The sequence below is a fragment of the Spinacia oleracea genome, chromosome 6 (genome assembly GCF_020520425.1).
Source record: "Spinacia oleracea cultivar Varoflay chromosome 6, BTI_SOV_V1, whole genome shotgun sequence".
Classification (NCBI taxonomy): Eukaryota; Viridiplantae; Streptophyta; class Magnoliopsida; order Caryophyllales; family Amaranthaceae; genus Spinacia; species Spinacia oleracea.
Window position 1 is genome coordinate 151007928 of NC_079492.1, and position 27835 is coordinate 151035762.

Below are 27835 nucleotides of genomic sequence, written 5' to 3' on the forward strand. Positions count from 1 at the left end.
GGCAATATGAACAAGACAGCATCAACAAGGCAACAATAACTAGGCAGCAATGCACAAGGCAATATGAACAAGACAGCATCAACAAGGCAACAATAACTAGGTTATGTCAATCATAGTTTAGTTTTTGTTCATCATATTCACAATCATGTTTCTTATTTGTAGTTGTAATTGAAACACAAAACACCAATTTAATGAGTCAGCCATTCCTTAAACCATTAAGGGGACAACTTTATGTTTTCAAGGCAACACATGAATTCATTTTCAAGCCAAGGCAAAGCATGGGGACATGTTGTTCTCAGTTTGTATGTGTTCATCATCATTGAATCCTAAACTTTAATATCCTCCTCCCAAATGGAGTGAATGACTAACACAAACAGAAATGGGAAAGGAAAGTCACTCCATTTGACAGAGGATACTAAAAGTGTAGGAAACTCAGGACATGCAAAATCACAACTCTAAACACATCAGCTTCAAAATGGAAAGAATGAATATCACATCATTTTCAGATGGAATTTATTCCCATTTTGAAACCGATGCGTCAAAAGATGTAATATTCGAGTTACTAAATCATTTCATCATTGAACAACTCAAAAAAACAAGGCCATGAGCAAGGCAGCAAAGGCAAGGTATTTACTTACAACATACTTAGAAAGTCATATGCAAAATCACTTCTCTAAACACATCGGCATCTAAGTGGAAAGAATGCATATCACATCATTTTCAGATGGAAAATCTTACCACCTAGATACCGATGCGTCAACAAAAGTAAAATTCGATATGCTTAAACCAATTCATCATTGAACAAAGCATGAAGAAGAAGGCATCAAGTACATAGAAGCAAGTACACACAACCATCTCAGAATGTCCCCAAGCATCCCTCACACAAACCCCATCCACCAACACTTAGCTCCTGAGAAGCATTATTCATGCTAATGGCGCATGAGTGTTAATGGAATATAGGGTTTGAGTGTCAGCAAATGAAGACTCATCATAGATGACTCAAAACAAATAACAAGGCAGCAATGGACAAGGCACAACAATCTCAGATAGGTTGATTTACAGCATATATGTAGTATGTTTCCAAATTTTAACAATGACCAAACTCACACATGGGACATTAGCAAACATTAGGGTTCCAATCTCAGAGTTGTTGAATAGCATCATTGATCTATTGTATCAATATTTTCTCAACTTTAACATCCTTTTGCCGAACGGAATGATTGATATTCACTACTGATCATGTGAAATGACAATCACTCCATTCGACAAAAGGAGTTAAAGGACAAGTATTGAAACATAAATCTCAGGATATCAACCTTTAACATCATTGATTATCATTAACACCACAATCAAACATGTTGTTTAAGTGTCATGGTGGTCCTTCCAAAGGGAATTGACAAATTGTGAACTATCGCATTGGATATTTAAAAATAAGTCAATCCCCTTTGAAGGACCACCTAACTAACAAAAGTAAAACATGCATGACATCAAAATTCATCTCAGATGTCCCCAAGCATCATTGAAACAAATTCAACCTACACACACTTAGCGCCTGAGAAGCATCATCACTGATACTAATGGCAGCACGAGTGAGTGTAGGTAACTTGAATTGTTTCTCAGCATATGAAAGACTCATCATCGATGTAACTTGAATTGTTTCTCAGCATATGAAAGACTCAGCATATGAAAGACTCATCATCATGTTAAATTTGGTCTCAGATGTCCCCAAGCTTCATTGAACCACACCATGTTCACAAACCATTAGCACACAAAAGCCTCATACAGCCTACGGCTGGATGCTAATGGCGCACTGTGGTTTATGAAACATGGATAGTTTCTCAGCACTGAAAGACTCATCATAGACCTCATTCAAACCCTAACATCACAGACCAAGCATTCAGGAAAGACAAACAATAAGAGGGGACTTTAATGAAACTGTTTTTTTCCAATCACATGTTAAAATTTTATTCATAAACCCATCCCATATGCTTTCACCCCTCTCAAGGCAACACTAATCAACCAGCAAACATATGACAGTTTCAACAGGCAACATTATTAAATCAGCAAGCACACAAGGCAACATTCATCAATCAACAAGGCAACATTCATCAATCAACAAGGCAACATTCATCAATCAACAAGGCAACATGTTTCAAGCAACAAGGCAATAATAGAGGACATGAATACACTCCAAACCCTATCACATCATCAACAAAACAACAACACCCCTTGCCAACAACAGATCACAGTTGTTGGCTACTCCACCTTATGTCTCCACAGCTAACCAGCAATCCAAATATAATTAAAAGAGGGTTTATAGAAGACACACTTATCTCTAAGCATCATCAACACCCTTAGGTGGCTTTTTTTTTATTTCATCTTCCTTCACGTTTGGGGACGAAACCGAACATTGCCCATCAGAAACCTCTGGACCAGCAGTTGTGTTCTCACACTCACCCACATAGTATAGGTCGAATGAATCAGAGTGATTGGGTTCCTTGCAATCAAGAGGGGACATAAAATATGTTTAATATATTTCACATCAACTTAACAAGATCAAAGAACAACATCATCAAAGTAATCATGGAATTGAACATCCAAATCAACCAAAACAGACCAACATTCATGGTATTCAACATGCAATTTAAATAAACTCATAAAAATCGAGAAAAATCAAGGGATCTCTAACATGCAATTCATGAACTTCATCATTTAACCAAAAAAATCAAGGGATCTCTGACATGCAATTCGAAAATTTATCATTTAACAAAATAAATCAAGGGATCTCTTACATGCAATTAGAAAACTTCATCATTTAACAAAAATTATCAACGAATCTCTGACATGCAATTCGAAAACTTCATCATTTAACACAAAAATCAAACATTTATGGGACATGCATGATCACAAAAAATGAACCAATGTTAAATCTAAAACAATTCACAAAAATCATCAACAAATGAAAAAAAATCATTAAAATTCACAAAAAATCTCAAAAAATCAGAACATGCAGAGTAACCCTAATTTTATTAGAAAACCTACGTTTCAACCAAAAATCACAGATTTTCTCCAAGAAACACAAAAAATCCCAAAAACAGAGTAAACCCTAATTAACTCGAAAAATCAGGAAAAAAAACCCAAAAATAAGGAAATATACCTCATCAGATTCGTCTCCTCCAAAGAATCTCAGATCTGCTGGTGTGGGGACTCGATCGTCGTATTTGGACTCCACCTCTTCACCAGGCTCCACTTCCATTTTCTCAAACCAAGCTTTGAGATAATTTCGGGTACTCGTGTTCTCCTTCTGGGCCAACCTCAAATTATTCAGATACTCGCCAGAATACGAGTGCTCGTTGTTGGGACAAATGCATTTCGAGCCCCAATCACAGTTTGAGTCAGGAATTCGTTGCCCAGAAGTACCAACCGAATAAGTCGGAAGATATTTGGAGGAAGAGGATCCCATTAAGAAATTAATAAAACCCTAATAAAACTCCGATTTTATCCCCAAAAAAATTTCACCAGAGAATCGATTACCAACCGGGATTTGGGACGACAAAGGGGACAAAACTAGAGGGGATCTCACCGGAATGTCGTTCCGGTTAAAGTTTGAGAACAATTTTGAGCGAAAACCCCAAAGATCTGAGAGATCTCACCAAAAAAAAACGAAGAACAGGGGCGGAGAAGGTTAGGGTTTTTAGAGAAACAGGGAGATTTCTTGAGGAGAGAGAGGGAGACAGGAGGAGAGAGGGATCCGAAGAGAATGAGGAGAGAGAGGGTGAGAGGGACGGGTTATAAGGAGAGAGAGGTGAGAGTGACGTTAGGGTTTTATTAATTTAATAAGGGAGGTGGGTGGGTTAAATGAATAAAATATTATGGGTGGGGAAAATTAGGTGGGAATATGGGTAGATTCTTTAGGTTTTTTGGTTATTAGATTGAAATATAAGGGTATTTTAGGAAAAAAAGTATGTCCAAAAATGGAAAGATTCTAAGTGGATACAACATTATGAAACGACTAAAAAGGAAACGGATACAACAAAAAGAAACGGAGGGAGTACTATGTATAATGAGTAACAGGGAATAATTTGATTCTTTATAAAATGAGAGTTTAAATTCTGGTTCCCTTTAAGTTGGGTTTAGTTAGCTAGGCCCGTTAACTATGTTGTATTTTTGTTCTTTTGAGGTTTGAGGGGTCCTTCCAAGAAGGTTTTGTCACCCTCAAGTACTTTGTTTGTACTCTGTAGTTTGTACTTCTGTTTGTGCATGATTGATTCTATTAAAAAAAATAAAAACAACAATAAAATTTCATTAATACCAATAATCAGGATATGAACATCAAAATTCACAAGTTCATTTCTATACCAATGACTACATAATGGATGAATGAACTTCAATGAAACGAACTGACGAAGGAATCGAGCAACACGGGGAGCAATCGAAACTCAACGACTATGTAGAATATATTTCGTTTTTCTTCTTCTTCTTCTTCCCTCAAAATGTGAGTTTTTCTTGACACTGTATATATGATGAATGCTGTATAATAAATAAATGAATGAATAAATGAATGGCATTGCATAGCATATTGGCATGGCTAGCTTGTAATTGAGTTGGGATAAACTCCACTGTATTCCCGTTGCTCATCCTCTTCCATCAAATGAATTGCAGACTCTCTTTTTTAACTTCTTCTACATCACCTGGTTTCCTATATTATCATAAAAACAAAATAAAGAAAAAAGGAAAATTGTGTTAGTCTAAGTTCATATAAAATCAACAAAAGAAGTCAAATGGAGTAGTAGATCGAGCATACATACGTGCAGAACTCATTTGCCAGGTCTTGATGGAAGCTGTGACACTGGCCTCAGTTGCATTGTTGAACACATATAGCTTTGCGTCTTTGTATATCGCCTTTGTTGGGTAAACCCGGGATGTAATACAGGTTCTACCGTTTTGTGCATAGGCTTCTACTATTGAGTGATCCACCTTTTTAGCAATGACATATAATTAGATTTTGGCTAATATGACTAGAATTGAAGGAAGTAACAAAGGAATTGAAGAAAAGAGTTTTTCAGGTTAGCTTAATTACCAGAATTCTCATGGATAATCTTTCACCTTTGAGAACTGGAACTGTTTCACCATATATGTCTTTGACAACATCAGGTGCTACAGATGACCTGCATACATCATATCATCAACCAAATAAGAAATCTTTCATGTTCGCAACAGAAGAAGAAGAAATGATCAAGCACAATTAGAATCCAGAACAATAAAATATTAGTTCTAAATACTGACCTTGTTAAATCTGTGCAGAAGAAGGTTTTGAACCTGCCATTGAAGGTTTTGATGATATAAAAATAGACAGGAGTTTGCTCAGAAAGATTCTTATCAGCAAGAATCAAAATCCCGAAAGGTCCAAGAGCACCCCTTTGAGTAGCTCCCTTGCTGTCTGGGCAGCTATACTCTTCTCCCGAAAAGGGTAAACTTTCCAATGCCTCTTTTTCAATCTCAAATTCTGCTGTTATATCTATCTGCATGTGGAATTACCAAAGCAAGAGATTAATTACTAGTTAATAGCAAGTCTATGATTTTCTCTAAGGTTCTGTTTGGTTTGGTGTAGAACGTTTTCAATGCAAAATGATTTTCCACGGAAAACATTTTCCAAGGGAGAAACTAGGAAATTCTTTTCAAAATGATTGAAAAGAGGAAATTGTTTTTAATGAAAACGTTTTACACCCTACCAAACGGAGACTAATTGGTTCCTCAATTAAGTGAGTTATCACAAAAAGGTTAATTAGAGAACGAGTTGCGACCTCTGTGGCTGCGCGAACATCCAATGGCACAACAGATCCTGCAGGAACTACAACCTTGTCAAACTCCTTGCTGTTGTGTCTTAGGTTTTCTACTTCCTCCACGGGCCATTGAACTAAGTTGGTTTTAGTTTTTTGGTCATACAACACGGTTCTTGGAACTCCCTGTTTATCATTCATCATGCAACGTGTAAATAAACTTGTCTTATACTTCGTATATAACTCATTTTTGTAAAAAGAACCATAGAAAAATTACAGAAAGAATGATTTATGTTTAAGTACCTGAAGAGATGCCCATCCTTTCCTAACATCAGCTGCTTCACTGTCACCTTCAGTGACCCAACCCCACAAGATCCTTCTCTTCTTTTCTTGATCATAAAATGTTTTGGAAGCATAAAACTTGCCATAATCATACCTTAATCCAATACCAACATCAATGGCAGCATTATCAGGGATCCATGTACCATTAGCCTCATTGTAGGTTCCAATTGCGTAGTAATCATTCCTATTATCATCCATGCTTGCTTTGAGTACATGCTTCACTAATGGACCGTTAATGGACGTATCAAGCCCGTTTGACTCAGACACCGAGACTGGAAAAAAGTCAACACACTCCCACATACCAGTGGTTGGTACAGCATGTAGGATGTTGTCCAAAAGCTCAAAGTTCTTGAAATCAGTGGTTTCATACACAAGAGAAATCCCTGTTTTGTTGATTTTAGACCCAATTGTAATCCTCCATTTACCTTCAGAGGTCAACCACGCAGTTGTAGGGTCACGGAAATCTAATTTGTGAATTCCTGGAGGTGGCACGAGGACTGGGTTATCGGGGTACTTGACCCATTCCCTGAGAAGTGGGTCAGATAAGTTAGCCGGATAAGCTAGATTTTGGACTTGGACTGACTCGTTGGTTGAACCAGTGTAGAGCATTACGATTTGACCATCAGGTAAGATAGTGGCTGAGCCAGTCCACACGCCGTTGAAGTCATACCATCGATCTGCAACCATGGCTATGGGAAGGTCCATCCATTTTATGAGGTCCTTGGAAACAGCATGTGCCCATACAATGTTGCCCCAGACTGCACCTGCAGGGTTGTACTGGTAGAAGAAGTGGTACCAACCATTGTAGTATAATGGACCTGTTTTATAGTGACAAAGCATCATCAGATTTGGGATTCATTTTCCTCTTTAAATTTGTAATTATGTTCATGAATGAAAGTAATGAAACTCATGCAACTACTTCTTACTCATTATCTGTAATGAAAGTCATACAAAAGCCATACCTTTTGTATGTTGAATAATTTTTTTGGTAGATGAAGTATGACACTACTGTCATATTCTGCTCAACTGATTTTTTTACTGAACTCTAACAGAATATAATTATTTTTTTCTCATTAAAACTAAGTTTTTACTGATAATATCTGATTATGCAGATGAACAGTGATGTTTATAAGCTGAGAGCACAGGGCTTTAGAGTTTAGACACTTCTAATACGAACAATAATGAACTGAATTGTCACAAAGTTATAATCTTGAGTCGACCCATATTTGAACTTTGTTCACAAGTCACAACTTTGAGAAGACAGATAATTAGCTGTGAAAAAAATGACATAATACAACAGATGACAGAATATAACTAATTAACTAAAAGAAGAAGCAACTTTACCGTTTGGATCTGATGGCAAAAAGTGCAACATCCACAGCAAGAACGATCACCAACAGCGCGAGAGAAGAGAAGGAAAAGGATAATATTAGAAATTGCGAAGTTTGAATATTTTACAGAGAATGTGGCATACTGTAATGTCTTTGTATAAAAATATGCATATGCTAATGCCAGGTACTGATGCAAAAGTGCCAATGAAGCAATACTCTTGTTTCTTTTGTTGTTTTTGATTAAGGAATATACCGCCTGCTTATAACTTCAATTAGTTTACTATATCATATTATCATCCTCTTTTTATCATTCTCCTATTTTTCACTTTTTAAAGATCTCTTACCCTTTTAAAAAGTATTAATAACACATTAATTACCTTTTTCCCTAGCTACATTGTCACATGATTGCATTGCTAGCTGTTTAGAAGCTCCCAACAGACTGTGTTCAGTTAGGTTAATTTGTGTAGGGTCATATTCAGGTCTGTTAAGAATTAACATTGTACAGAAATGACTCATATTCATCGGGTCAGAATCGGGTTTAGACTCGGGTTTTGATAGGTCTGTTAATTGTTATTATGATCTATTGTATCAAAATCAAAAAAAGAAAAAGCAAAAAAGTGTAAGTACCATTCATCCAATTCATTTGCGGTTGAAAGTGAAAAGAAGTTTTCTGCCAAGCTAACTGGAGATCATTCCAATCAAAGAAAGGCACACCAAGACCACGCATTGGAAACCCATTAGCCTTCTCTGAAACACCATGAGGCTTGCCACGTGTAACCTTAAACAACAAGTCATCTGATCCTGGTATGGTTTCTACACCAGCCAAATTCTCAGGTGGAGGTCTCAAGCTTAGATCATCAAGCTTGATAGGCACATTGTTGGCGACATTGTTGTAATCCAAAAGGCTCATGATCAATGCAGAAATCATGAGCCCAGAAAAGATGAGCAACCCAATCTTCAAGGACTTTCTTCTTTGTTGTTTTTCTATGCCATTTTCTTGTTCTTGTTCATGGTTTGGGGCTAAAGGTGCATAGGAGTAGGGGAGGGTCGAATCCGAGGATTCAACCATTGTTTATTTTGGTTTGGTTGCTTAAAATTATGAGGTTAAACCAAGTTTTATTTTTTGGATATTGATTGATAATGGTGAATGAAAAAAGAGTTTGAAAGAAAGGAGAAAAAGTGTGGAGAAAGACAGGATGGCAAATAAATCGGCCAAGTAGTAATGAATGTGATTGGGAGGAAAAGTTGGTTTATTTATAGTGTGTTTGTTTGAGATGTGAGAATCACAGAAAATATATTAACAAAAGGGCGGCTTCCCGCTTGATTAGATTAGAGATAGAGATAGATAGATAGAGAAAGATAATGATCCACGTTAGGAAAGTTGTAATATTGATATTGATTATCCTAGATTTTATTTCTGTTTTGCGTGCATGAATAATTACAGAGGAACAACTGTAAACTTTCTTAAACATTCAAAAATATTTTTGTGTGATTTCTTTTTTGGTTATTGTTCGTCCAAAATGCAATTATTCCGTTGTTAGAAATTCCATAAAACCAAAACAAAATTACTCATGAAGTTTATGTATGAAATTGCTCCTTTTTTGAGCGATGCGGCAATAATTTTCATTGCTAAACAGGTCTCATAAATAAGATATCACGAGATTGCCTCACAATATTTGCGTTTTTGAAATCTTGTACGGACTATCAACAATTATGTTGAACAAGACCTCACAGTTTTCCAACCTTTTCTACCGTATAATTGATCGAAGGTTTTTGCAAAATGACTAATCCAAAATTAAAACTTTCCTTTGATGCATACTTATTTCTTCTTTTCCGGTACCAATCGCCGTCGATATTAGACTATTAGAGGATGTATATAGGACGGAACATAAGAAGAATAAAAAGATAGAGTCCCAAACAAAGGATTTCAGGAAGAGAATTTTTAGTGTAGTAAAATTCTTCATTGCAAAGTTTTATGTACGCAATGAAGAGTTTTACTACACTAAAAATTCTTTTCCTCGAATCCTTTGTTTGCGTACAAAGTTTATTAATAGATCAAATCATCCTTTTAACATTTTTCCTCACGTGATATTTATATGTACGGCAACTTTTGTGTAAGACCGCCTTACCGGAAAGACTACTTTGGTTGCTTAACTACTAATTGGTTCAATTTCTTAACTAATTGATTACATTACTTAATTAATTGATTCAATTGCCTAACTAATTAATTTCTTTGCTTAACTAATTGGTTTCAGTGCTTAACTAATTAGTTCAAGTGCTTAACTAATTGGTTTCATTGCTTAACTTAATTATATGATACTAAGGTGATCTTTTGTGTAAAACCGCCTTATAGAAAAGTTTGTATGATGCGTAAGGGAAAAATGTGAGAGCATGCACGGTGTACCCAGATGCATCTTAGATGTGCCGAGGGAGGGAAAATATTTGTAATCATTATCGCAACCTTGAGTAAAAACTCATAGAATCAAGGATTGCGATGTGGCTACAAGTATTATTGATTAAAAAAGATCACAAATTGACAACTAAAAAAGGTTATGAGTGATTTGTATTTAGTAAAAAAAAAAACTAAAGCAAAAACGCGATCTACAGTATCGAATTATCCATGTTGTGATTTATGAATTGTAGTGAAAATGGTGAAGACAAAATAAAAATAAAAAGAAGATCCTAAACTACAAATGAAGACAAGAGTAGGCACTAACCCAGTATGAATGAGTAGCAGACAAGTTGAATGATTAACGGGGTGGGATTTAACTTGTAGTACGTAATAATAATAGTGGAGACAGACAAACCATGTTAATATTGGGTCCTGTTATGCACATGCTGCACCTCCTTATTCCCTAATTTCTCAGCTCCTTCACATGCTCCTTTCATTTTCTCTCTCCTAACCTAAGATGATGAACTAACAGTTAACTTACATCACCTAATGACCTGGATTCTGGATCATCTAACCCACCTTACTAAGGCCCTGTTCTTCTGAGCTTTTTTGGCTGAACTAAACTAAACTTAACTGAATTGAGTTGAACTGAATGAAGCTGAATTGAACTGAAACCAAGTCCAAAAGAACAGGGCCTAACTCCTTCAAGTATCAGAATTGGAGTTCTTCTGTTTAAGAATAACAAGAGTCGGAAAAGCCGGGTTTAAATTCGAGCTCAAATGATTATATATCGTTTTGGTCTAGAGTCCCCTGTTAACTGCAACTTAAACACAAAACTGTTTCAACTTGAACAGATGAGAAATGCTGTCTAATTCATAAAGTTTAAGATGGTATATTTTATGTCCATGCATGTCAGCTCATAATGACTACTGCAAGTTTGTGTAAGCACTAGTAGAATGCTCAGACACAGGTCAGAACAATAGATTTGGTTCAGGAAAAACATTTACTAAGAAAAGACTATCCTAGCTGTAGCAACTGGTCTGAAACATACAGATAGTAGTGATCAACAACTATGCTGAGTAAAATTTATCTCCATCTTATGGCCTTAACTCAGCCTCTACTTCACATTCTTTGAGTTACATAGTATACGTGAGTTCGATAATTGGTTAAACCGTATAGTACCACCAAACCACCATGGAATGGTTTTCAAGTAAGGGTGCATTCTATTCACCTGAAATTCACTTATTTTCCTGAATTTATTTTATCTGAACTTAACCGACTTTATAAAAACTTATATTAATTATTTGGTCAACCCTTATTTTTCCTGAAATTATCTTATCTGAACTTATCTAAACTTATTTTTCCTGAAATAAGTGGAAATAAGACCAAACACCGAGGAGAAGGAATTGATAGAACTCGTTCCTTGAATAACGGAAACACTTCCTTGAAAACAATGTATACAGAGTATTGAATAATCCTTGTATGTGTAAAATGACATCCCAACCCAAAGCACAAAGAAAGGAAAAGAAGTCTCCTGGATAATATTTGACAAGTCTATTATAATAGGTCTAGAAAGGATACAATTTGTTATTCTAGATTGCATACCATCTCTCGGCCAATAGAGGAAATGAAAGGAAGGCTGTATTTGTTTCCAGAGGTCAGAAGGGTAGCTCACTCAAGTAGTATGTGGATGCATCATTTTTACTCCTTTGGAAATGAAAACCGGTCAACACGTCGAGCTGTTCATACATTCGGGGGTGGCCAAATCTTCCCAAATAAATCCTCAACTCGGTTTGCTTGATTAGAATAACCATCAATCCCAGCAGTTAGAAGCTCCACTGCACAAGGCCCCATTGCTGATGTCAAGCTTCTTTGGTCCCACTTTACAAGCTGACATAAAAGGAAACCATCAGCTTTTCCCCACCTTCAACCCTACTACTTAAGATATAAATAAATCAACTTCCTGGTACTAGTAGCAATGCTAATACAACCTTTGGGGCATTGGATATAATTTTACCTTTAGGATGCAGGACAAGATGATGCCTTTTTGGCATGCTAAATATAAAAAGTGTTATTGCCATACTCCTTATATCTTGGCAGCATATACTAGAAATTTTTAGATGGGATTTCACTCAGCTATATTTCTAATTTCTATCCGTTACTTGTTTCTTAAAAATATGAGTCCCCATTGTTTAGGTGATTCACCTCGACCTATACATTTTAAGCAACTAAGATTTGACCACAAATATTCCAGTAGAGAAGCTGAGGAGGTCGACCAAATATGTATGTCATACAACATATACAGATTTTAGAGTATTAAAAAGACTCGAGGGCTCATTTCTAATTTTCCGTTGTTTCTTAAAGGCAAGGATCACCCCCCACCCCCCCCCCCCCCCCCCCCCCAGGTCATCCTGATATTAGGACAGCTAAAGATTAAGGCCAGAGGTAAATAAAATCAAGCACACCTAACCCAAAGTCTTAACCTACAAACTAAGAAGTCTTTAACGACTAGAAACTACGGCAACTAGTCAACTGTATCACTTCGGTTTGAAATTATGAACATCTTTCTTGGTGATAAAAGCATACACCACTAGTGAACGGCTTGTTTTTATTCTGATGTAAGTAGCTGCTACTTAGCATATCTATGAAAATTGAAACATGAAACATGAAACAATCCTACAAGTTCAAATGAAAATAATAAGCCATTTTTATGAAAGAATCAGCATACACATATTAGCAATGCCATAAAACAACTATACCATTAATATCAACAAGATCCCGTTGAGTAAACATTTACTTTAATAAGTAGAAATGCAATTATGTAACCATGGACAGAAGCGTACCTCTTCTTTGCTGAACTCATAGGTAGCAGCAGATTGTGGGGACAGCCTCCTCGTGAAAGCATACTTCTCATCAGGAGTGGTTACGGAGTCTTTTAGAGACTCCAGTACCTTAAGAGGTGCTATAATGTAATCAACCCTAACGGACATGGATAAGAAACAGAGTAAAAACTGGTAGTACTTCAGAACTATTGCAGCACTCAACAGGTTTAACTTGGAAGGAGACTAAGGTATAGACTATAGACTGTATTACCCAAGAAGACTATAGAGGTCCTGCTTGTTGCGAACTGCTGCAGCCATCAGCTTTGATTTGTGACCATATTTATGAATATAATTGTATGCTTTTGTCACCTGTAAATGTTGCATATAATGAGATTGCAGTCAAGTAAGCCCCACAGGCCCCCAACTCATTCACACATCTCTAAGGGTTTTATCTTTTTCATTCAAGTGAAAAAGTCTCCTTTCAAACTTGAGCTAGACAGTGTGAAATCATTAAACATTGTAATCCTTAGTAGACTGAACGAGATGAATTTAGGAAGTCGAACCAAAACTCACCAATGCTAACCCAGGATCTTCCCCTCTTTTAAGAGCAGTCTCAATCTCAGAGTCACCAGAATGATTACGTGCCCAATCCTGAAGAATGAGAAATAATTTAACAAATATAGAAATGCACATAATTGCAACCGTCTCAATGTCTCCTTCTAGTTGAAAATTACCCTTATCCGACCAACAAAAATCTGAATGACAGATGCTCCTGCTTGAGCTGCTGCAGAAGCTTGGGCAAAGCTGAATGATCACAGAGCAATCATAAGCGATAAGCTACATGCATCAGCATAGTCGCAATCATAAATCCATATATCAAGAAATCAAGCATACCTAACCTGAAAATTCATCCCAAATTATTTGCCACTTTTGAAATTTGTAATTCACAACAATGAGGCGATAAGCGTGGGGTGGAGGGGTTTATTTACACCCCACTAAAAACCAAAACCAATAGTTTTTTTTTTTCTTCCCTGCTTCACGTACGAATAAAATTTTACTCAAATGGTCTATTTTAGTAGCTCTAAATTGCTATTTTTAAAAAAAAAAAAGCTTGAACACAAATAGAGGGAAGCAATGTATGTGAGAGGTGATGCATAAAATGGTTTAGCACAGCAGGTCTGGAATGACACATTTCTTGGAGAAAACTGAAAACGACAATAACAATTTGCAATTTCTGAGATGGGTAGAGAGACATCATTATCTCTAACTAAGTCGTCAATGTTCAAATGTTTTGATGTTCAGTAGAGTTTAAAAAATTCCATTAGGCATAAGAGGAAGAATCATAATTTTTCACAAGTGGCATTGAAAAGTACCCCCAACATTTAAGCTGATTTGGTGTTTATAATGTCTACAAAAAATACCAAAAAAGCATGAGTGGGTATTTATACATGCCTATAAACAAATGTCAAGTGGGTTTGTATGCCCTCAGATTCCAGCACCCTTGCAGCCTCTATTCCCTGAGCATAAAAAAGGCAATGATAACATGAGGTACTAAAAATTGGCAAGTTCACGCTTGCTCGGTGAATGAATCAATTTAAAGTTCATTGCTTCTAAAAACCTGCCATGTTGAAGGAATCTTAAACAGCAAACGCTCCGCAGGGACCTCAATATCATTGTATAGCTTTAAAAGGTCGTGCACCTGAAAATTTTGATAGCATAGTCGTGAATTAATATAAGAAAACTTATACGTAGTACTATGGATCTAGGGTGTTTGACTTGATATCTTCTACAGTATGTATGTTCTTAAAATATATTGGTCCCCTCTATTCCACAGTGTCTCTGCAAGCTTTAGAATCTGTGGCTTACTTTTCTTTGTGTCACAAATAAGATAGCAGCTTGCCAAAAATATGCGATAGAGTAGCTTTCATTTATGAAGTACAATATTCAATAAAAAATCATTCCATGTCAGAGTACTGCTCCTTAGTAGGCAAAATGTTCAGATAGTGTCAATCAAAGTTCAAATTCAGACCAACATAAGTTCCTATAAAGGCCAATAAGTTCAAATTAGTGCTATTAAGTCACAGTTAGGATTTCATCAAGCACTTCTTCCAGAATGTGAGGGATACAAGTGGATCCTTGATTCATCCTATTTCTTCCGTTAATACTATGATTTCCTCCCGTCAAAAGAAGATATAAATCAGGATGATTGACACAAATATTGCTTCCTATGTGTTTAACTTTAAAGGCATTCTAAGTACCATTTAGAGGAGATCTTGGTTTAGTTTGGATAAGTTTATGGAAATGTATTGGAAGTATACAAAGAGGTGTTTCTATACACAAAAGAATAGCTGCGAAAAATAATAGATCCACCCCCTTAAAGTGGCATCAGGCATAGAAACTAGCAAGAAAAAACAAAAGAAAAAACTCTCAAGCCAAAGAATAACTCGTGATTTACCAACGAAGTCAAGGATTAAATCATTTAACAAATAATACTCCCAATGGAGCACCGTTACCAGCATTCATTTTTTTCAGAATTTTGTTCTCATTTTCTGTTAAATTAAAGTTGCCATTTTTGGCGGGAACAAGAGTTGTAGACTGTGATGTCTTAAAACAGAAATCCAGTTTATAAGGGAATTAGTTAGAGCTTACCTGTGGTGTTTCAGCTGCTGAGCTTAGTTGACCTCGTTTGGTAACTACTACAAAAGTAAATCAGTATCTTGTAATAATTCATCCACTCAATAATAATTAAACTCTTTATTTTTCTAAGAATTCTTCCTCTCTCCTAAAAACTCTTCTTCTATCTTTCTATAATCGGATTGCTAAACTGTTGAGCTTGAGCTCCTGTAACATTGGTATCAGATCAAGGTTCAGCCATTAAAGCAACTCTAAAACCTTCAAAAAAATCAAGATTCTTGAAAGTAATACACTCAAGGTCCCTGATAAATTGACAGACTAATTTCTGTAATTTTTTCTTCAAAACTGTTGAATACCCTTGTCTTCAGTCGAAGTTTCCGTCAAAACTCAATTGAAGATTCTAGCATTCTGGCTCCAATTACAACTAGAAAAGATGGCTGTAATGGGAAAACAGTTGAAGAATTTTGAAAGGATTGTTGAGGGGAGACATCAGACTTATCAGCAGCAGTTCTTGGATCAAAATAGGAGAGCTGATGAGGGTGATTCAGTCTATGAAACCCACTGAAGAACCACTTTCTCCAAGAAATTTTGAAAGGGTCAATTCCACCAGACCCTTAGGTATGAATCTAAAGCTAGATTTCCCTATGTTTGATGGTATAATGCTTTGTTTGGGTGAAGAAATGCTGTAAATATTTTAATTTGTGTAAAATACCTATGTATCAATGGTTAGATTTAGCATCCTTGATATGACTGATAAAGCTGAAAGTTGGGCAACCAAATTATCTTTCTGTTAGGAAGAACTTGGCTGTAGACTGGAATGAATTTGTGTATGATGTTAAGGCTAGGCCGCTAGGTTCAGGGATAGTGCTCGTTGAATGTTGTTGAACAATTCAATAAGTTTGAACAGACTGGTACATTGGAAGAATATGTGGATGGGTTTGAAAATTTGAGGTATACATAGCCATGTTTTTCCTGATGAATAAATACTAGAAAGCTTCATTAGTGGTTTAAAACCTGCAATTAAGGCATTCAATCCCCCAACAGTCACTGAGGCCTTAGAATATGCAAGAATGCAGGAAGAATCATTGGTTCATTCCATCTCAAACAATAAGTATCATAAACCATCTTCTTTCTCTGCTTTAATTCTTCAAAACCTCAAAATTCTGTAACCAACTCTAACAAACCACCCCCTTTTACCAACTCCTCAAACAAAACAACTTATGTTCCTTTACTAAATTCCCACAAATATCTACCAAAAACTTCAAATACATTCTAGCTGATGTCAGGCAAGAAAAGATTGCTTATGTGTTTTTTTTACTAACGTGACCACCCATATGGCATAAATAATAAATGCCAGTTTAGAGAACCTCAATTATTCACAGTTGGGATTCCAGGTCTTTCAGAAGAAAAGGAAAAACATGCTGATATTGAGGATAGTGATTCTCAAGAGTTTGAGGACATCTCCGAGCCTTGTATTTCAGTTCATGCCTTATCTGGGAATCAACACTATCACACGATGAGAATTTAGGCAGTAGTTCAAGGAAAGCCTTTGCATATTCTTATTGATTCAGGGAGCACTCATAATTTTTAGATGCAGATCTGGCTAAGAAATTGGGATGCCAGATTGACCAATAGAAACTCAAGCAATTACCGTGGCTGATGGAAACCACTTAGCTTGTCAGTCTGTAAGAACTTCATTGGAGTATGGATAGTAAAGAGTTTATGACAAATGTCAATTTCCCTAGGAAGTTGTGACATGGTCTTAGGTATTCAATGGTTAAGTACCATAGGCACTGGGATTTTAAGAAAAGAGTAACGAGTTTAGTTTGGATGGTAATCAGTTTGTCATTAAGGGTATTCCACCAACGAAGTCGAAAGTTAAAGAGGGTTCACCTTCTTTGGAAATGATGGACAAATGGACAATGCAGCACAGTTATGTAGCTACAGTTTATGGACAACCTATGATAATAGAGATTTTTTGAGCTCAGAAGTCCAGAAGTCAGTGCTGACTGCTGACTGTGAAGGATTGAAAGCATTAAAGGTGAAATCCAGTGTAGTTTTTGAAGAATGAAGACCCTAAGGAGTTGCCTCTTCTCACGGATGTATTTGATCATAAGATTCCTTTAGAGACTGGATCATATCCTTTAAAGCAACAGGATGTGATTGAACAATTAGTTCAAGAAATGCTAGAATCTAGATAGGGGCATCATACAGAGCAGTTTCAGCCCTTTTGCTTCCCCTGTACTGTTTTTGGCAGGCAAGAAAGATGCACTTGGATACTATGTGTAGACTATAATAGTGAATTATAAACTTCGAATTCCAGTTATTGATGAATCAACATATGAGCTTTCTAGTTCTGTGGTGTTTACTAAACTGGACTTGAGGGCAGGATATCACCAAATGAAAATTCATCCTAATGATGTGTCCAAGAATGAGTTTATTGGTATTCCAGGTATCCGCAATTCACAAAAATCACAAAAAAGCAAGCCATATTTCCTCTCAACCAAAGATGTATTAGCGGTTAAGATTGAGGGCTTGTGACCTTAAGTTCAAATTCCCCCTCCCCTGTTTGTAATTTGTACTTCCATAGAAAAACACAGAAAAGGAGTAAGATCAATACCTTGTGAATTATCCCGTGAGTGTCGTAAGCTAGCCGGGAATCCACTTCTGTCGACACCCTACCAGGTACTAGCTTAGCCAAATCAGCACCACAGTTCACTAGGGCCTAATCATCCCCAAACAATCACAAATCATACACTTGATCCAACAAAAAAAGATCCAAAACACCTCATGTGAAAAGAGAGGTTAAAAAGGTGAAACCTTGTCATAGAAACATGATAATCTAGCATCAGATTTGCCAATACTAGCACAATCAGAGTCTGCCAAGGCAGTATCAACCGCACTCTACAATCAAAATAATTTGAAATTATCACACTATCAACAATTAGTTAAACTTCCCCTAAATCTTCTCTAAATTTGAGATATAACATTTTTACCTTGAATATAGTATCAGGAAGACTCAAAATACCTAGCAAAAGCGATGAACTGACAGTAGCAGCAGTTGGAGGAAACCTATGATCACATTTAATTAATTAAAGACTAATTTGACAATCAAAGTCAAAAAAACAAAGCGAAAATCGAGCTATTAATAAGTGAATAAACCTTTGGAAATCATCGAAAATGACGGTATCGGGAACAATCGCACTAAAGCTCGAAACAGCATCAAGTTCAGTACTTGAACCTTTAAATTAACTCAAAACAATCAGAATTTAAATTTTTTTAAAAACACATTAAATTGATGAATCAGAAAACGAATTACCGGAATCAAGAGAAGAAGGGAGATTGTTAGCAGAAGCGCGAAGTTGAGGAAATGATGATCGCCGAATGTTGAAGGTGAAAGTAGAACGAAGAGGGAGCTTGGATCCTAACCCCTGCTACCATTAAAATTGCAATGATTATGAAATGGCAATCAGAAAGAGAGGAGAGAGAAGAAGAGAAATGAAGAGTTACCTGAAGAGGAGCGGAGAGAGACGAGGGCGGAGAAGACAAAGTTGTTGCAGACATTTTTGCTAGTGTGAGAGTTGAGTGAGTGACCATTTCATCAACAGTTATTGACTTATTACAGAGTTTTTTTCTTAATCTCCTTTTCCCCCCTTTTTTAATGTCCTTTTGGATTAATGACACCCTAACTAAAAACTACTTAAGGGAAACACTACCAATATTATCTCAAGTTTAAATCCTCCCGCCTCATTTATAATTCATATTTGTCGTTAAAAAAAAAAAAAAGTGAAATAGTAACGAGAGAGGAGGATTATATATCTAATATGTAGGTTCTCAGTCTTAATCATTAAAAGACAAAAATCTAATTGGTTAAAAACTGGCTTAAAACAGTAAAATAATGCATGCTGGATCGATGAGTGTGATTATCTCAATAAATAAATAAAATAAGATTACGAGTCTGGCTCTAAACACTTTTAAAGACAATTGGATATTAAATATCGGACTGGTATATGATTCCTAATTAGTAAACAACTAGCACATGAGATTTTCAATGCATAATCAAGGCTACCATGAGTTGGTTGCCTGAAAAAGTTGTGCACTCCATATGTCATAAATCACAATCTATAACTTCAAGTAAAGAGGTGACTCTGAGTAAAAAGAAATGGGCATAGTTCTGTTGCCAGAAACAAAGGGGATGAACATTCAAGCCCATTGGCCCCCATCATTAATACTTAATAGTTCATTATTACCAAATGTCAATTAGGTCCATTATAAAAGGTCATTGCCGAAAGATAAACATTGTGTCCATACGTGATACATCCTACACTGACTAGTAACACAAAACCAATATAGTAAAAAAAAGACCAAAAACTTGCCAATAGTTGACGATAGACATTTAACTGAGATTGCTCTCCACCCAAAAAAAACATAGATTTACTTTAGAAGATGGAAGAGACCGCGGAAAATTTTCAGTAAATAAAAAACATGAAAATGAGAGAAACTAAAATTACAAGCATGGACTGAAAGTTGTAAATAATGCAAGGCAGCCTTTGCTGCATAAATGGAAAATTTGATCTCTACCCTAAAAATAGTCTATGAATTAATTGGTGCTCCTCTTTGAGTTGTACCTCTGCTCTTTCCACTGTACCAAGCCCTCCAGAAATTGTTTAACCTGCTCATCCCAATAACAAATACACAATGATCAGATATTAACATATAATTTGATTTCAGAAGAAACAATTAACAAACAAGGCAAGAAACCAAATAAGCCACCTCTGAAGTGTCCCTGAGAGAGTAGAATGCCTTGGTTTCTTTTGGAATTGGGGATACTATTATACCATAGCCTCGGTTTCCATTGCGTAGCACCTAACGGGAATTAAGGTAGAGAGTTATTATCAAATAAATTACTGTTGATCTGTGAAATTTTATGTACATAAAAATGTGTAGCAAAGTTATCAAATGCACACCCTAAATGCATCCTCATCAGTTTTGTCATCTCCTATGAAAATTGGGAGCACTTCTTCACATTTACTTAGGCCTGTAAAATATACAAGAAATTCAACAAAACATTTCTGCAATACATTATGCAAATCAAAAGGCAGACAGAAAGGGAAAGAGGTGAAAGTACCAAGGGATTCTAGCAGAAATTCAACTGCTTTCCCTTTGTCCCAATCAAATACGGGTCGAACCTCTAAAACCTGCATAATACAAATTAGTAAGAACCCAAACACATCACAACCCACTTAGCTCATTATTACCACTAATGAGATGCCAGTACCTTACGCCCGTGAGTTAAACGTAAACGAGGGAAACTTTTAAGAACTTCATGAACAAGCTGAGCAATAGTAGGCCAATTCTGCAGTCAATTTACCAAAGCAGATACAGTAAGATACATACTGTCACAACTACTGAATTACTGTATTTGAAGGTTTATAAAAACTAGTGTAATTTACTCACCTTCTCATCAACATTACGGTAATGTACAGATGCACAGAACTTGTGGTTCTCAACATTCACACCTTTAATACCTTTAGTCTTCTCGACAAGGGTTCTAAAAACCTGAAACCATGGACGACTAACATTAGTTGCAGATTCTATAACAGGAAAACTCAAAAATGAGGAGGAAAAACCCACCTCATCGATCATGGGCAAAAATTCGGTAGCAGGCTGGAACAGACTTACTTCCTTATCCTGCAAATCAGACGTATGTTAATTGAATTGAGACCATATAATTATATGTCAATTGAATTGAGACCATATATTATATGTCAATTTTACATTGAACAGTCCAAACCTCACCTGCTTGTCAGTAGAGTCATTAGTGTTAGAGTGGCCATTCGACAGTTTGTGCACTGGGCTCATGATATCCATCCCATGACTACCAGCATAGTGTAGTTCTGAAAGTCCTACCAAATCACACACCTGACAAAATGCATCAGGAAAACCACTACATTAACATCCAGTAGCTACCACAACATGACCGTAAAAGAAGGTTTTATTTTATTAATTAATTACCTTATCACGATTTCTTCCACTGATGATCGCTGTTGGAAAATACTTAGCGACATTTCTTACAGCAGAACGCATCTAGTTATTTGGCAAATTCAGCAGATAGCAGAAGATTTAGACCACAAACAAAGTAAAATAACACAAGATTCCTAACAGTTGGTAAAACTTACATCATCGGACATAAGTGCACGATCAGGGTCGTCAACAATTGGAGAAAGGGTCCCGTCATAGTCCAAAAAGATTGCAACCTTCTTACCCTCAGCAAAATCTATGATTTCCTCAAAGGAAGTCAAGGCAGATGGATGCTTCTTCTATAGAATCAGAAAATACGCACCAAAATACCATTAGAAAAAAGCTATCATATCACAGCCCTAGTACTCATGTATTACACAAGTAAAGAAAAAGAATGATACCATCCAAGACGAATAAACAAAATCAGTGTCATCTGAAGCAACAGCGACATTGAAGTCCTTGAGAAGCTTCTTGCGAGGAGGAGAGGAAGATTTCATGGCATCTAACCAACCATTAGACAGAACATCTTCAAGCATGCTGGTCTTTTTCTTAGGAATTGGTATATTATACATCCCCTTTGAGAATGATGTTCCAGTCTGTGAGTAAGGCATTAAGCTTGGATGAATACCTACTCTCTCCTTAATGGGAGTTGGATCAGACATAACAGAGGAGGTTTGGCCTGAAATCATGTCTATAGAATCCAGTTTGCTTGCAGCCAACAGGAACCTTAAACTAGAGACTAACTTTGCTTCTTATGTCAGTGAGTGAGATAACTAACTTAGTCAGAATACAGTTATATATTGAGCTATGCAATCAACTTATCTAAAAATCCCAACTATCCAACCCTCTTGTCCAGGAAAAACCACCTCTTTAACTTTTTGTTATCGCTGCAGCTTGAAGAACTGTCCATCAAGCAAACATTCCCTGAAGACTACAAAAAGATACACATCTTTCCATCAATTCCAATTTTGTCAAAAACAAAAAAAAAAACAGAATGAACACAATACAAATGCAACTTCTGCACAATTTATAAATAAGTACCTTGTCATCTTGAATCCTAAGCTGCATTTACACAAGACAGCTGCAAATCATTTCCTCGATCCCGGCTTAGTTTTCACAGCAAAGTTTGATATCTTGATCTCAGCCTGAAGCAAATTTACAATAAGCTTAACTAAACTGAATGTTCATCAGCAGTCACAATCACAATCACACACTATGTGGATACAAATAATATAGTGTTTTGTTAATCCTCCTTACATTGTCACTTCTTGCAAACGAAGTGGCACTAACAAAGGAAAGACAAGTTGATGTAGTGAGGGGACAACTCTTTAGATTGATGAAACATGCAAAAAATTATGGGGCTAGCAACCAAGTAGTGACCATCATTTATATACCAATAAAATTAATGACTATCACCTTCTAAGCTTTTGGTTATTTCTCCTATTATATTCATTTATACAACCTATATGCTCAACTACCGATGATGGGCGCTGTTCTGAACAAGCACATAAATATGGATACTGCATATCATAAACTTGATTTAAACAATGTTCTTTTTGCATAATCTTCCTTGTTTTAAAAGTCGTGTTTGGAGTTTGGACCACAACCAGCTAAACAATATTCGCGTATTGAGATGTACTCCGTACTTACTCACAGTCACACAAGCATGTAAATGTACATACTTACAAATTTGGAAGTAAATCTTCTCAAAGATTGGCAAAAACTCCAATGCCACATGTCATTTGGTAAGATTAAAAATAATTGGTAAAATTTTTAATGGACCAAACATGTGGAAAAGAAAGAGAAAAGCCCCCAATACCTTATTTTAAAAAGTAAGATAGACATTAAATATGCTTATATTTTGGCAGTTCAAAGTTATTTAATTATGATAAGGTCCACTTTGTCCCAAAGAAACTATTCACAGCTATGTCACCAGAACTCAAGCAGTCGGCACATTATTGCACACTACATATGAAATGTGGATTTACTTCAAATGAATTGTCACTATAGGTAAAAAGGGCCTCTGGCATAAAGACTATGCAAGAAAAAGCAAGCCTTTCTTGTAAAAACAAAGCTGATTGTACCCAATTTTTCACTAAAGACAACAAAAAACAATGGACCACTCCTCTGTGAAAGCAGCATAATCCTGAGAAATTAAACACCTAAACTATAAGAATAACAGAACAACAATAACACACCCCGGTGCATTTAGATCTAGGTGCAACGTCTCACGTTTTTATAAGCATGTGACCTTTTTATTATGCGAGGGGGAACGGAATTTTCTTAAGAATAGAGCAGCAAAGATTTATTTTTGGTATATAATGTGAAAAGAAAAGCCAACATTTTTTCATAAAAGACATAGATGTACTTCGTATGAATCCTATTTTATGTTGATCGATACAAACGTTAAAAGTTCCAGCTGGTGTTGAAGAAAAAACAGCACCTTCCTACATCCAATTAGAAAATACAAGTAGAGTCACCTACACACCGGAAAGTGTTTTTGGATTAACCTGTTTTCAACAGCCATACTTTAAGAAACAGAAAAGGCCAAGAAGGAAGACAGACCACCAGCAAACCACAATCTCTCCCCCCAAAATAGACTTCCACATTACTGCTACAACTAGTATTAGGGTTAGAGATGTCGCAGTTTCCAAAACCTTTCCTTTATATAAGTTAGGGAAGTTTAGATGTAAGTATGTGACTGATAATTTGGGATGGACGGAGTACTAATTCAGTAATACTACGTACTTGTTTGGGGTAATCAACAAAAAGTTGAACTGTAAAAGATGTATAGCCCTTTAGTTGGAAAAGGCTTTAGAAATTAAACATCAAAGCTACACATATAAAGTTGAACTTCAAGATAGACCAACCTTTTGACAGTGTAGTTGGCTGAAAGCCAATCCCAAAGAAATTTATGAATTCTTTTGCACAAAGTCTTATAATCTATAAACTTTTTTTTATAAGTAGTACACTCCTTCAAGCAAAAGGGCGTCTACGAATCTACAAATACTCTTCCTAAACAATCAGGATAACGACTAGTCGACTGATGCACGAAATAAGCAGAAAAGGAGATATAATTTGATAACTAAATCACATTATAAAAAGTGCCATTAACCATTTATAATACAAGAATGAAATGACTTACTTCTTATATTAGCTAGACTTGAGTGTGACAGAAATTAGGTGAGGAAGAAAAAAGGTACAGCTAGAAATTAGTTAAATGTACTAATTATAATATTCATAACAACGTTATGATGAAAAAAGAAAACAACAGCTTGACTTATGAATTATGATTAAGACATTTTCAAGCAATGCCCAGAAACTAACTTCCAAACATATTGTAGAAATAACAAACCAAACATATGCCCAGAAGTTTGGCTCTTGGGACAGAAACAAAGACCACCTGATATTATTGTAACTTTTTATTTTTATTTTTAAGGGTAAATGGGTTGGGTAAACCATCATTTTCCATGAATACTATTGCAAGTATCAATTGTCATTTTCTCAGTCTTTTATTTTTAAAAAGGGACCTACATTATAATATATAAAACCCCTTCAATAATGCTAATTAATCCTAGCAAGTACGGAGTAGCAATCAACTCCCTCTTTTTATAATCATAATAATTATGGTAATAATCATAATAATTATGGTAATCACAAGCTAGGGACGGAGGGAGTAATATAATTATCCTCGGTCGTTCAATAATTAATCGTGACTGAAACCGATACATACATTACATTACGGAGTAACTATTAAGCATTGAATCAAAGAGACAATCAAATTTCCATTTGCATAAATAACGTTACCTAGAAGATATTCAAGAAAGAGTGAAAATTTGACAGATTAGTTACAAATTTAGCATTTAACAAGAAAGGGTCAAGCGATCAAGCATCTAACTTTAGTAAACTCACTAATCCAACCACCAAATTTCTGGTGCCAAAATAAAGCAAAAAAACAACAACCACAAAATAAAATACTTACACTACAAATAAATAAAAGAAAGAAATTGGTATGAATAAAAAATTAAAATAAAATGACCCAACATGCGCCACGTTCACCGCCAAAATGCACAAAACAATTGAAATCAACTGCAATCCTAAATTAAACAAAAGCGCATAGATTTCACAATTAATGATAGTCAGCTGATTTGCATGTTTCACCCAAATTAAAATCACCATATTCAATTTCTAAAGAAATATAAAAACAGCTGTCATTATTAACCATCAACAACAACCAAAACACCATTAAAAAATTACATTAACAAAACGAACAGATCTAAAATTCGTAAAAGAAACACCATTATTATGCCAATTTCAACATCAATTTATCGATAATTAAGTAAATTAACCAGCATTTCCATTAAATAAAAGTGTATAAGCAATTGAAAATTCAAGAAAATTAAAATTGCACCAGTTTACCTGAGTTAATTGGGGTCGGAATGCAGAATTTAGCCCTCAATTTATCCCAGAATTGAAAAAGAAACGCCTTTTTACTGAAAGAAACGGGAAAGAAACGACCTTTGAAGCGAAGGGAAGACGGCGTAAAATGGAGGAAATAAAAAAATAAAATAAAAAGAGAGAGAGGGGGGAAACTTAAGAGGAAGGAGACGAAGAGGTTGAGATGGAAAAAATGTTTGTATTTATAGAATTTCGTAGGTTTTCTAGAAGACGTGCTTTACAAGGCAACTTGGACGGGGGTTCTGCCCCAATTGGAAATTTTGTTGACTTTTTTGGGGGTTTTTTATTCGTTAATCGTTACTATACGTGAGTATTTTCTAACATTCACACATTCTTTTTCGAGTGTCACTTGTGTACTCAATAGACATAACTTCACATAAGTACATAACGTTCCATTAAGGTTGTCATGGTTAGTGAGTTTATGTGTATCTCAATTTATTTTAACTAATTGCACACTTTGTGTAAAAGAATAGTCTTTGATTAACCCGTATCATTTAATCTAAACAACTTGTAATCAATTGTATTAATTCTGTGCTAATCGCACGCATTTACTCTGTACAATATATGAAATATATTTAATCAAGTCTGGCAGGCGTTTGCGTAGGCAAACATATATGGTATAAGTACATAGATTGATATATGCAACTGTTAGAATATATATTAATATGTTTTGTGTAATTGTAATTGATTGTAATCGTGTAGCCTAGTCAAGTCAAAGATTATGTTAGCGTAATTTGTGTCAGTGATTAGCAAAACACACAACAACTATTCTTCCTCTATGATACTGATTAACAATGTACCTTTAAAATTGGTGGGATTGAATTGAAGACACACTGATTTTATCAACTTATCATTCTCATTTTAAAGAGATCGATTAAATTAGACACCATGTATATTTGACGGATATTTAAAGGATTCATTAAGGTCAATTGACCCCTCTTAATTATTTGAAAGTTCAAGAAAATTAAAGGAAATTAAATTGCACCAGTTTACCTGAGTTACTTGGGTCGAAAATGAATTTGTCCCACGATTGAAAAAGAAATGTTTTTTTACTGAAAGAAACGATCATTAAAGCGGAGGGAAGATGACAAAAAATGCTTTTAACGTACGACTTTTGATATGAGACATACATTCGTAGTAGGTTCTTAGGAATAAAAATACCTTATGTATTTATGATTTACACGGTTTCACCTAGGACTCGCTATCCTTTTAGTAAGTGAACTTAGTTAAAATGTTAACTTCGATCAGCTAGAGACATGTGGAATAATAAAATAAAATAAAAAGGTGGTTTTAGAGTACACTCGTATTTGAACCCAATTTATCATGACCTATTTAGACTTTTATTGGTCCTTGAAATACTTATATAGTTTTATATTATGACCAAATATTTGAAATGACATGTTAAATTAACTAATTTTTGGTTGCCCCATGACTTGCCAACTTTGTATTCCATAACTTCAACAAAAGAAATTGTGAATATGTATATAATATTTTTATTATGTACATAATTTCCATGATTGATTGTAATTGATTATATAATATCGTAATTATCTCCTAGATTGATTGTAATTATCGTAAAATGTTATATGCATATTCTAGCAGATATAATGTACTTACTAATTATGTATACAGATACATTGTTCGTTGCAATCAAACAATAAAATTAAAACTCATCTAATTTGTTATTTGTAAATTTAATTTTTAAACTTGAATATCCTGAGAATATTACCTCGTTAGTCTGGAGAAATTAGAATTGAGAAAGAAATCAGTAGTCAAATGACGGCCACACTATATTGTTAAATATTAATTACTCTCTTAAAATTGGTTGGTTAAATGGTATGGAATTGGTAAACTTTGGGACATTTAGAGAAACAAATCAGGGACCATCCACATTAATCGTACCATAATGACCGAAAGGTTCAAGTAATGAATAAAAAAAGATGTTTTATTTATTTATGGAACAAAGAAAGATGTTGATTAAGACTTGCATGCAGAAATAGGCGAATTTCCAAATTATACTTTTTTTTTTAAGGTAAAAATTAGTTCATTGATAAA

General features: G+C 35.4%; 4 protein-coding genes and 1 long non-coding RNA gene across 7 annotated transcripts; 1 reads left to right on the top strand and 4 right to left on the bottom strand.

Annotated features, from left to right (window-relative positions):
- Positions 1-549: 549 nt before the first annotated feature.
- On the bottom strand, positions 550-4059 carry LOC130463883 (uncharacterized). The gene is made up of 2 exons (XM_056833165.1): positions 3158-4059; positions 550-2497 (listed from the first exon to the last, which is right to left on the bottom strand). Exons 1-2 carry the CDS (start codon positions 3461-3463, stop codon positions 2336-2338), a joined length of 468 nt encoding a protein of 155 aa, XP_056689143.1. The 5' UTR covers positions 3464-4059; the 3' UTR covers positions 550-2335.
- A 224-nt stretch (positions 4060-4283) lies between these two features.
- LOC110795237 (acid beta-fructofuranosidase) lies at positions 4284-8879 on the bottom strand. Its single transcript, XM_022000242.2, has 8 exons — positions 8081-8879; positions 7467-7475; positions 6084-6940; positions 5805-5966; positions 5287-5522; positions 5081-5168; positions 4809-4977; positions 4284-4699 (listed from the first exon to the last, which is right to left on the bottom strand). The coding sequence occupies exons 1-8, from the start codon at positions 8520-8522 to the stop codon at positions 4683-4685; spliced, it is 1980 nt and encodes a 659-aa protein (XP_021855934.1). The 5' UTR covers positions 8523-8879; the 3' UTR covers positions 4284-4682.
- LOC130463884 (uncharacterized) lies at positions 4356-7148 on the top strand. The gene is made up of 2 exons (XR_008924073.1): positions 4356-4495; positions 5305-7148. It is a non-coding gene; the product is annotated as an uncharacterized lncRNA (long non-coding RNA).
- Positions 8880-11251: 2372 nt separating the features above from the next.
- On the bottom strand, positions 11252-18971 carry LOC110795238 (uncharacterized). The gene is made up of 13 exons (XM_022000243.2): positions 18812-18971; positions 18621-18732; positions 18464-18542; positions 18298-18373; positions 18122-18205; positions 17922-18026; positions 14286-14366; positions 14120-14184; positions 13402-13471; positions 13241-13318; positions 12939-13036; positions 12689-12824; positions 11252-11735 (listed from the first exon to the last, which is right to left on the bottom strand). Exons 1-13 carry the CDS (start codon positions 18896-18898, stop codon positions 11589-11591), a joined length of 1218 nt encoding a protein of 405 aa, XP_021855935.1. The 5' UTR covers positions 18899-18971; the 3' UTR covers positions 11252-11588.
- Positions 18972-19635: 664 nt separating this feature from the next.
- On the bottom strand, positions 19636-25939 carry LOC110795239 (probable trehalose-phosphate phosphatase F). Of its 3 annotated transcripts, none has more exons than XM_022000244.2 (13): positions 25742-25939; positions 22364-22467; positions 21724-22253; positions 21481-21621; positions 21317-21388; positions 21101-21223; positions 20936-20992; positions 20759-20860; positions 20580-20657; positions 20430-20499; positions 20269-20339; positions 20075-20167; positions 19636-19973 (listed from the first exon to the last, which is right to left on the bottom strand). In XM_022000244.2, exons 3-13 carry the CDS (start codon positions 22009-22011, stop codon positions 19902-19904), a joined length of 1167 nt encoding a protein of 388 aa, XP_021855936.1. In that variant the 5' UTR covers positions 22012-22253; positions 22364-22467; positions 25742-25939; the 3' UTR covers positions 19636-19901. The 3 variants fall into 3 exon arrangements, with proteins under 3 accessions (XP_021855936.1, XP_056689142.1, XP_056689141.1); XM_056833164.1 differs by lacking the exon at positions 25742-25939 and adding an exon at positions 22580-22716; XM_056833163.1 differs by lacking the exon at positions 25742-25939 and having other exon boundaries at positions 22364-22573.
- Positions 25940-27835: the final 1896 nt, after the last annotated feature.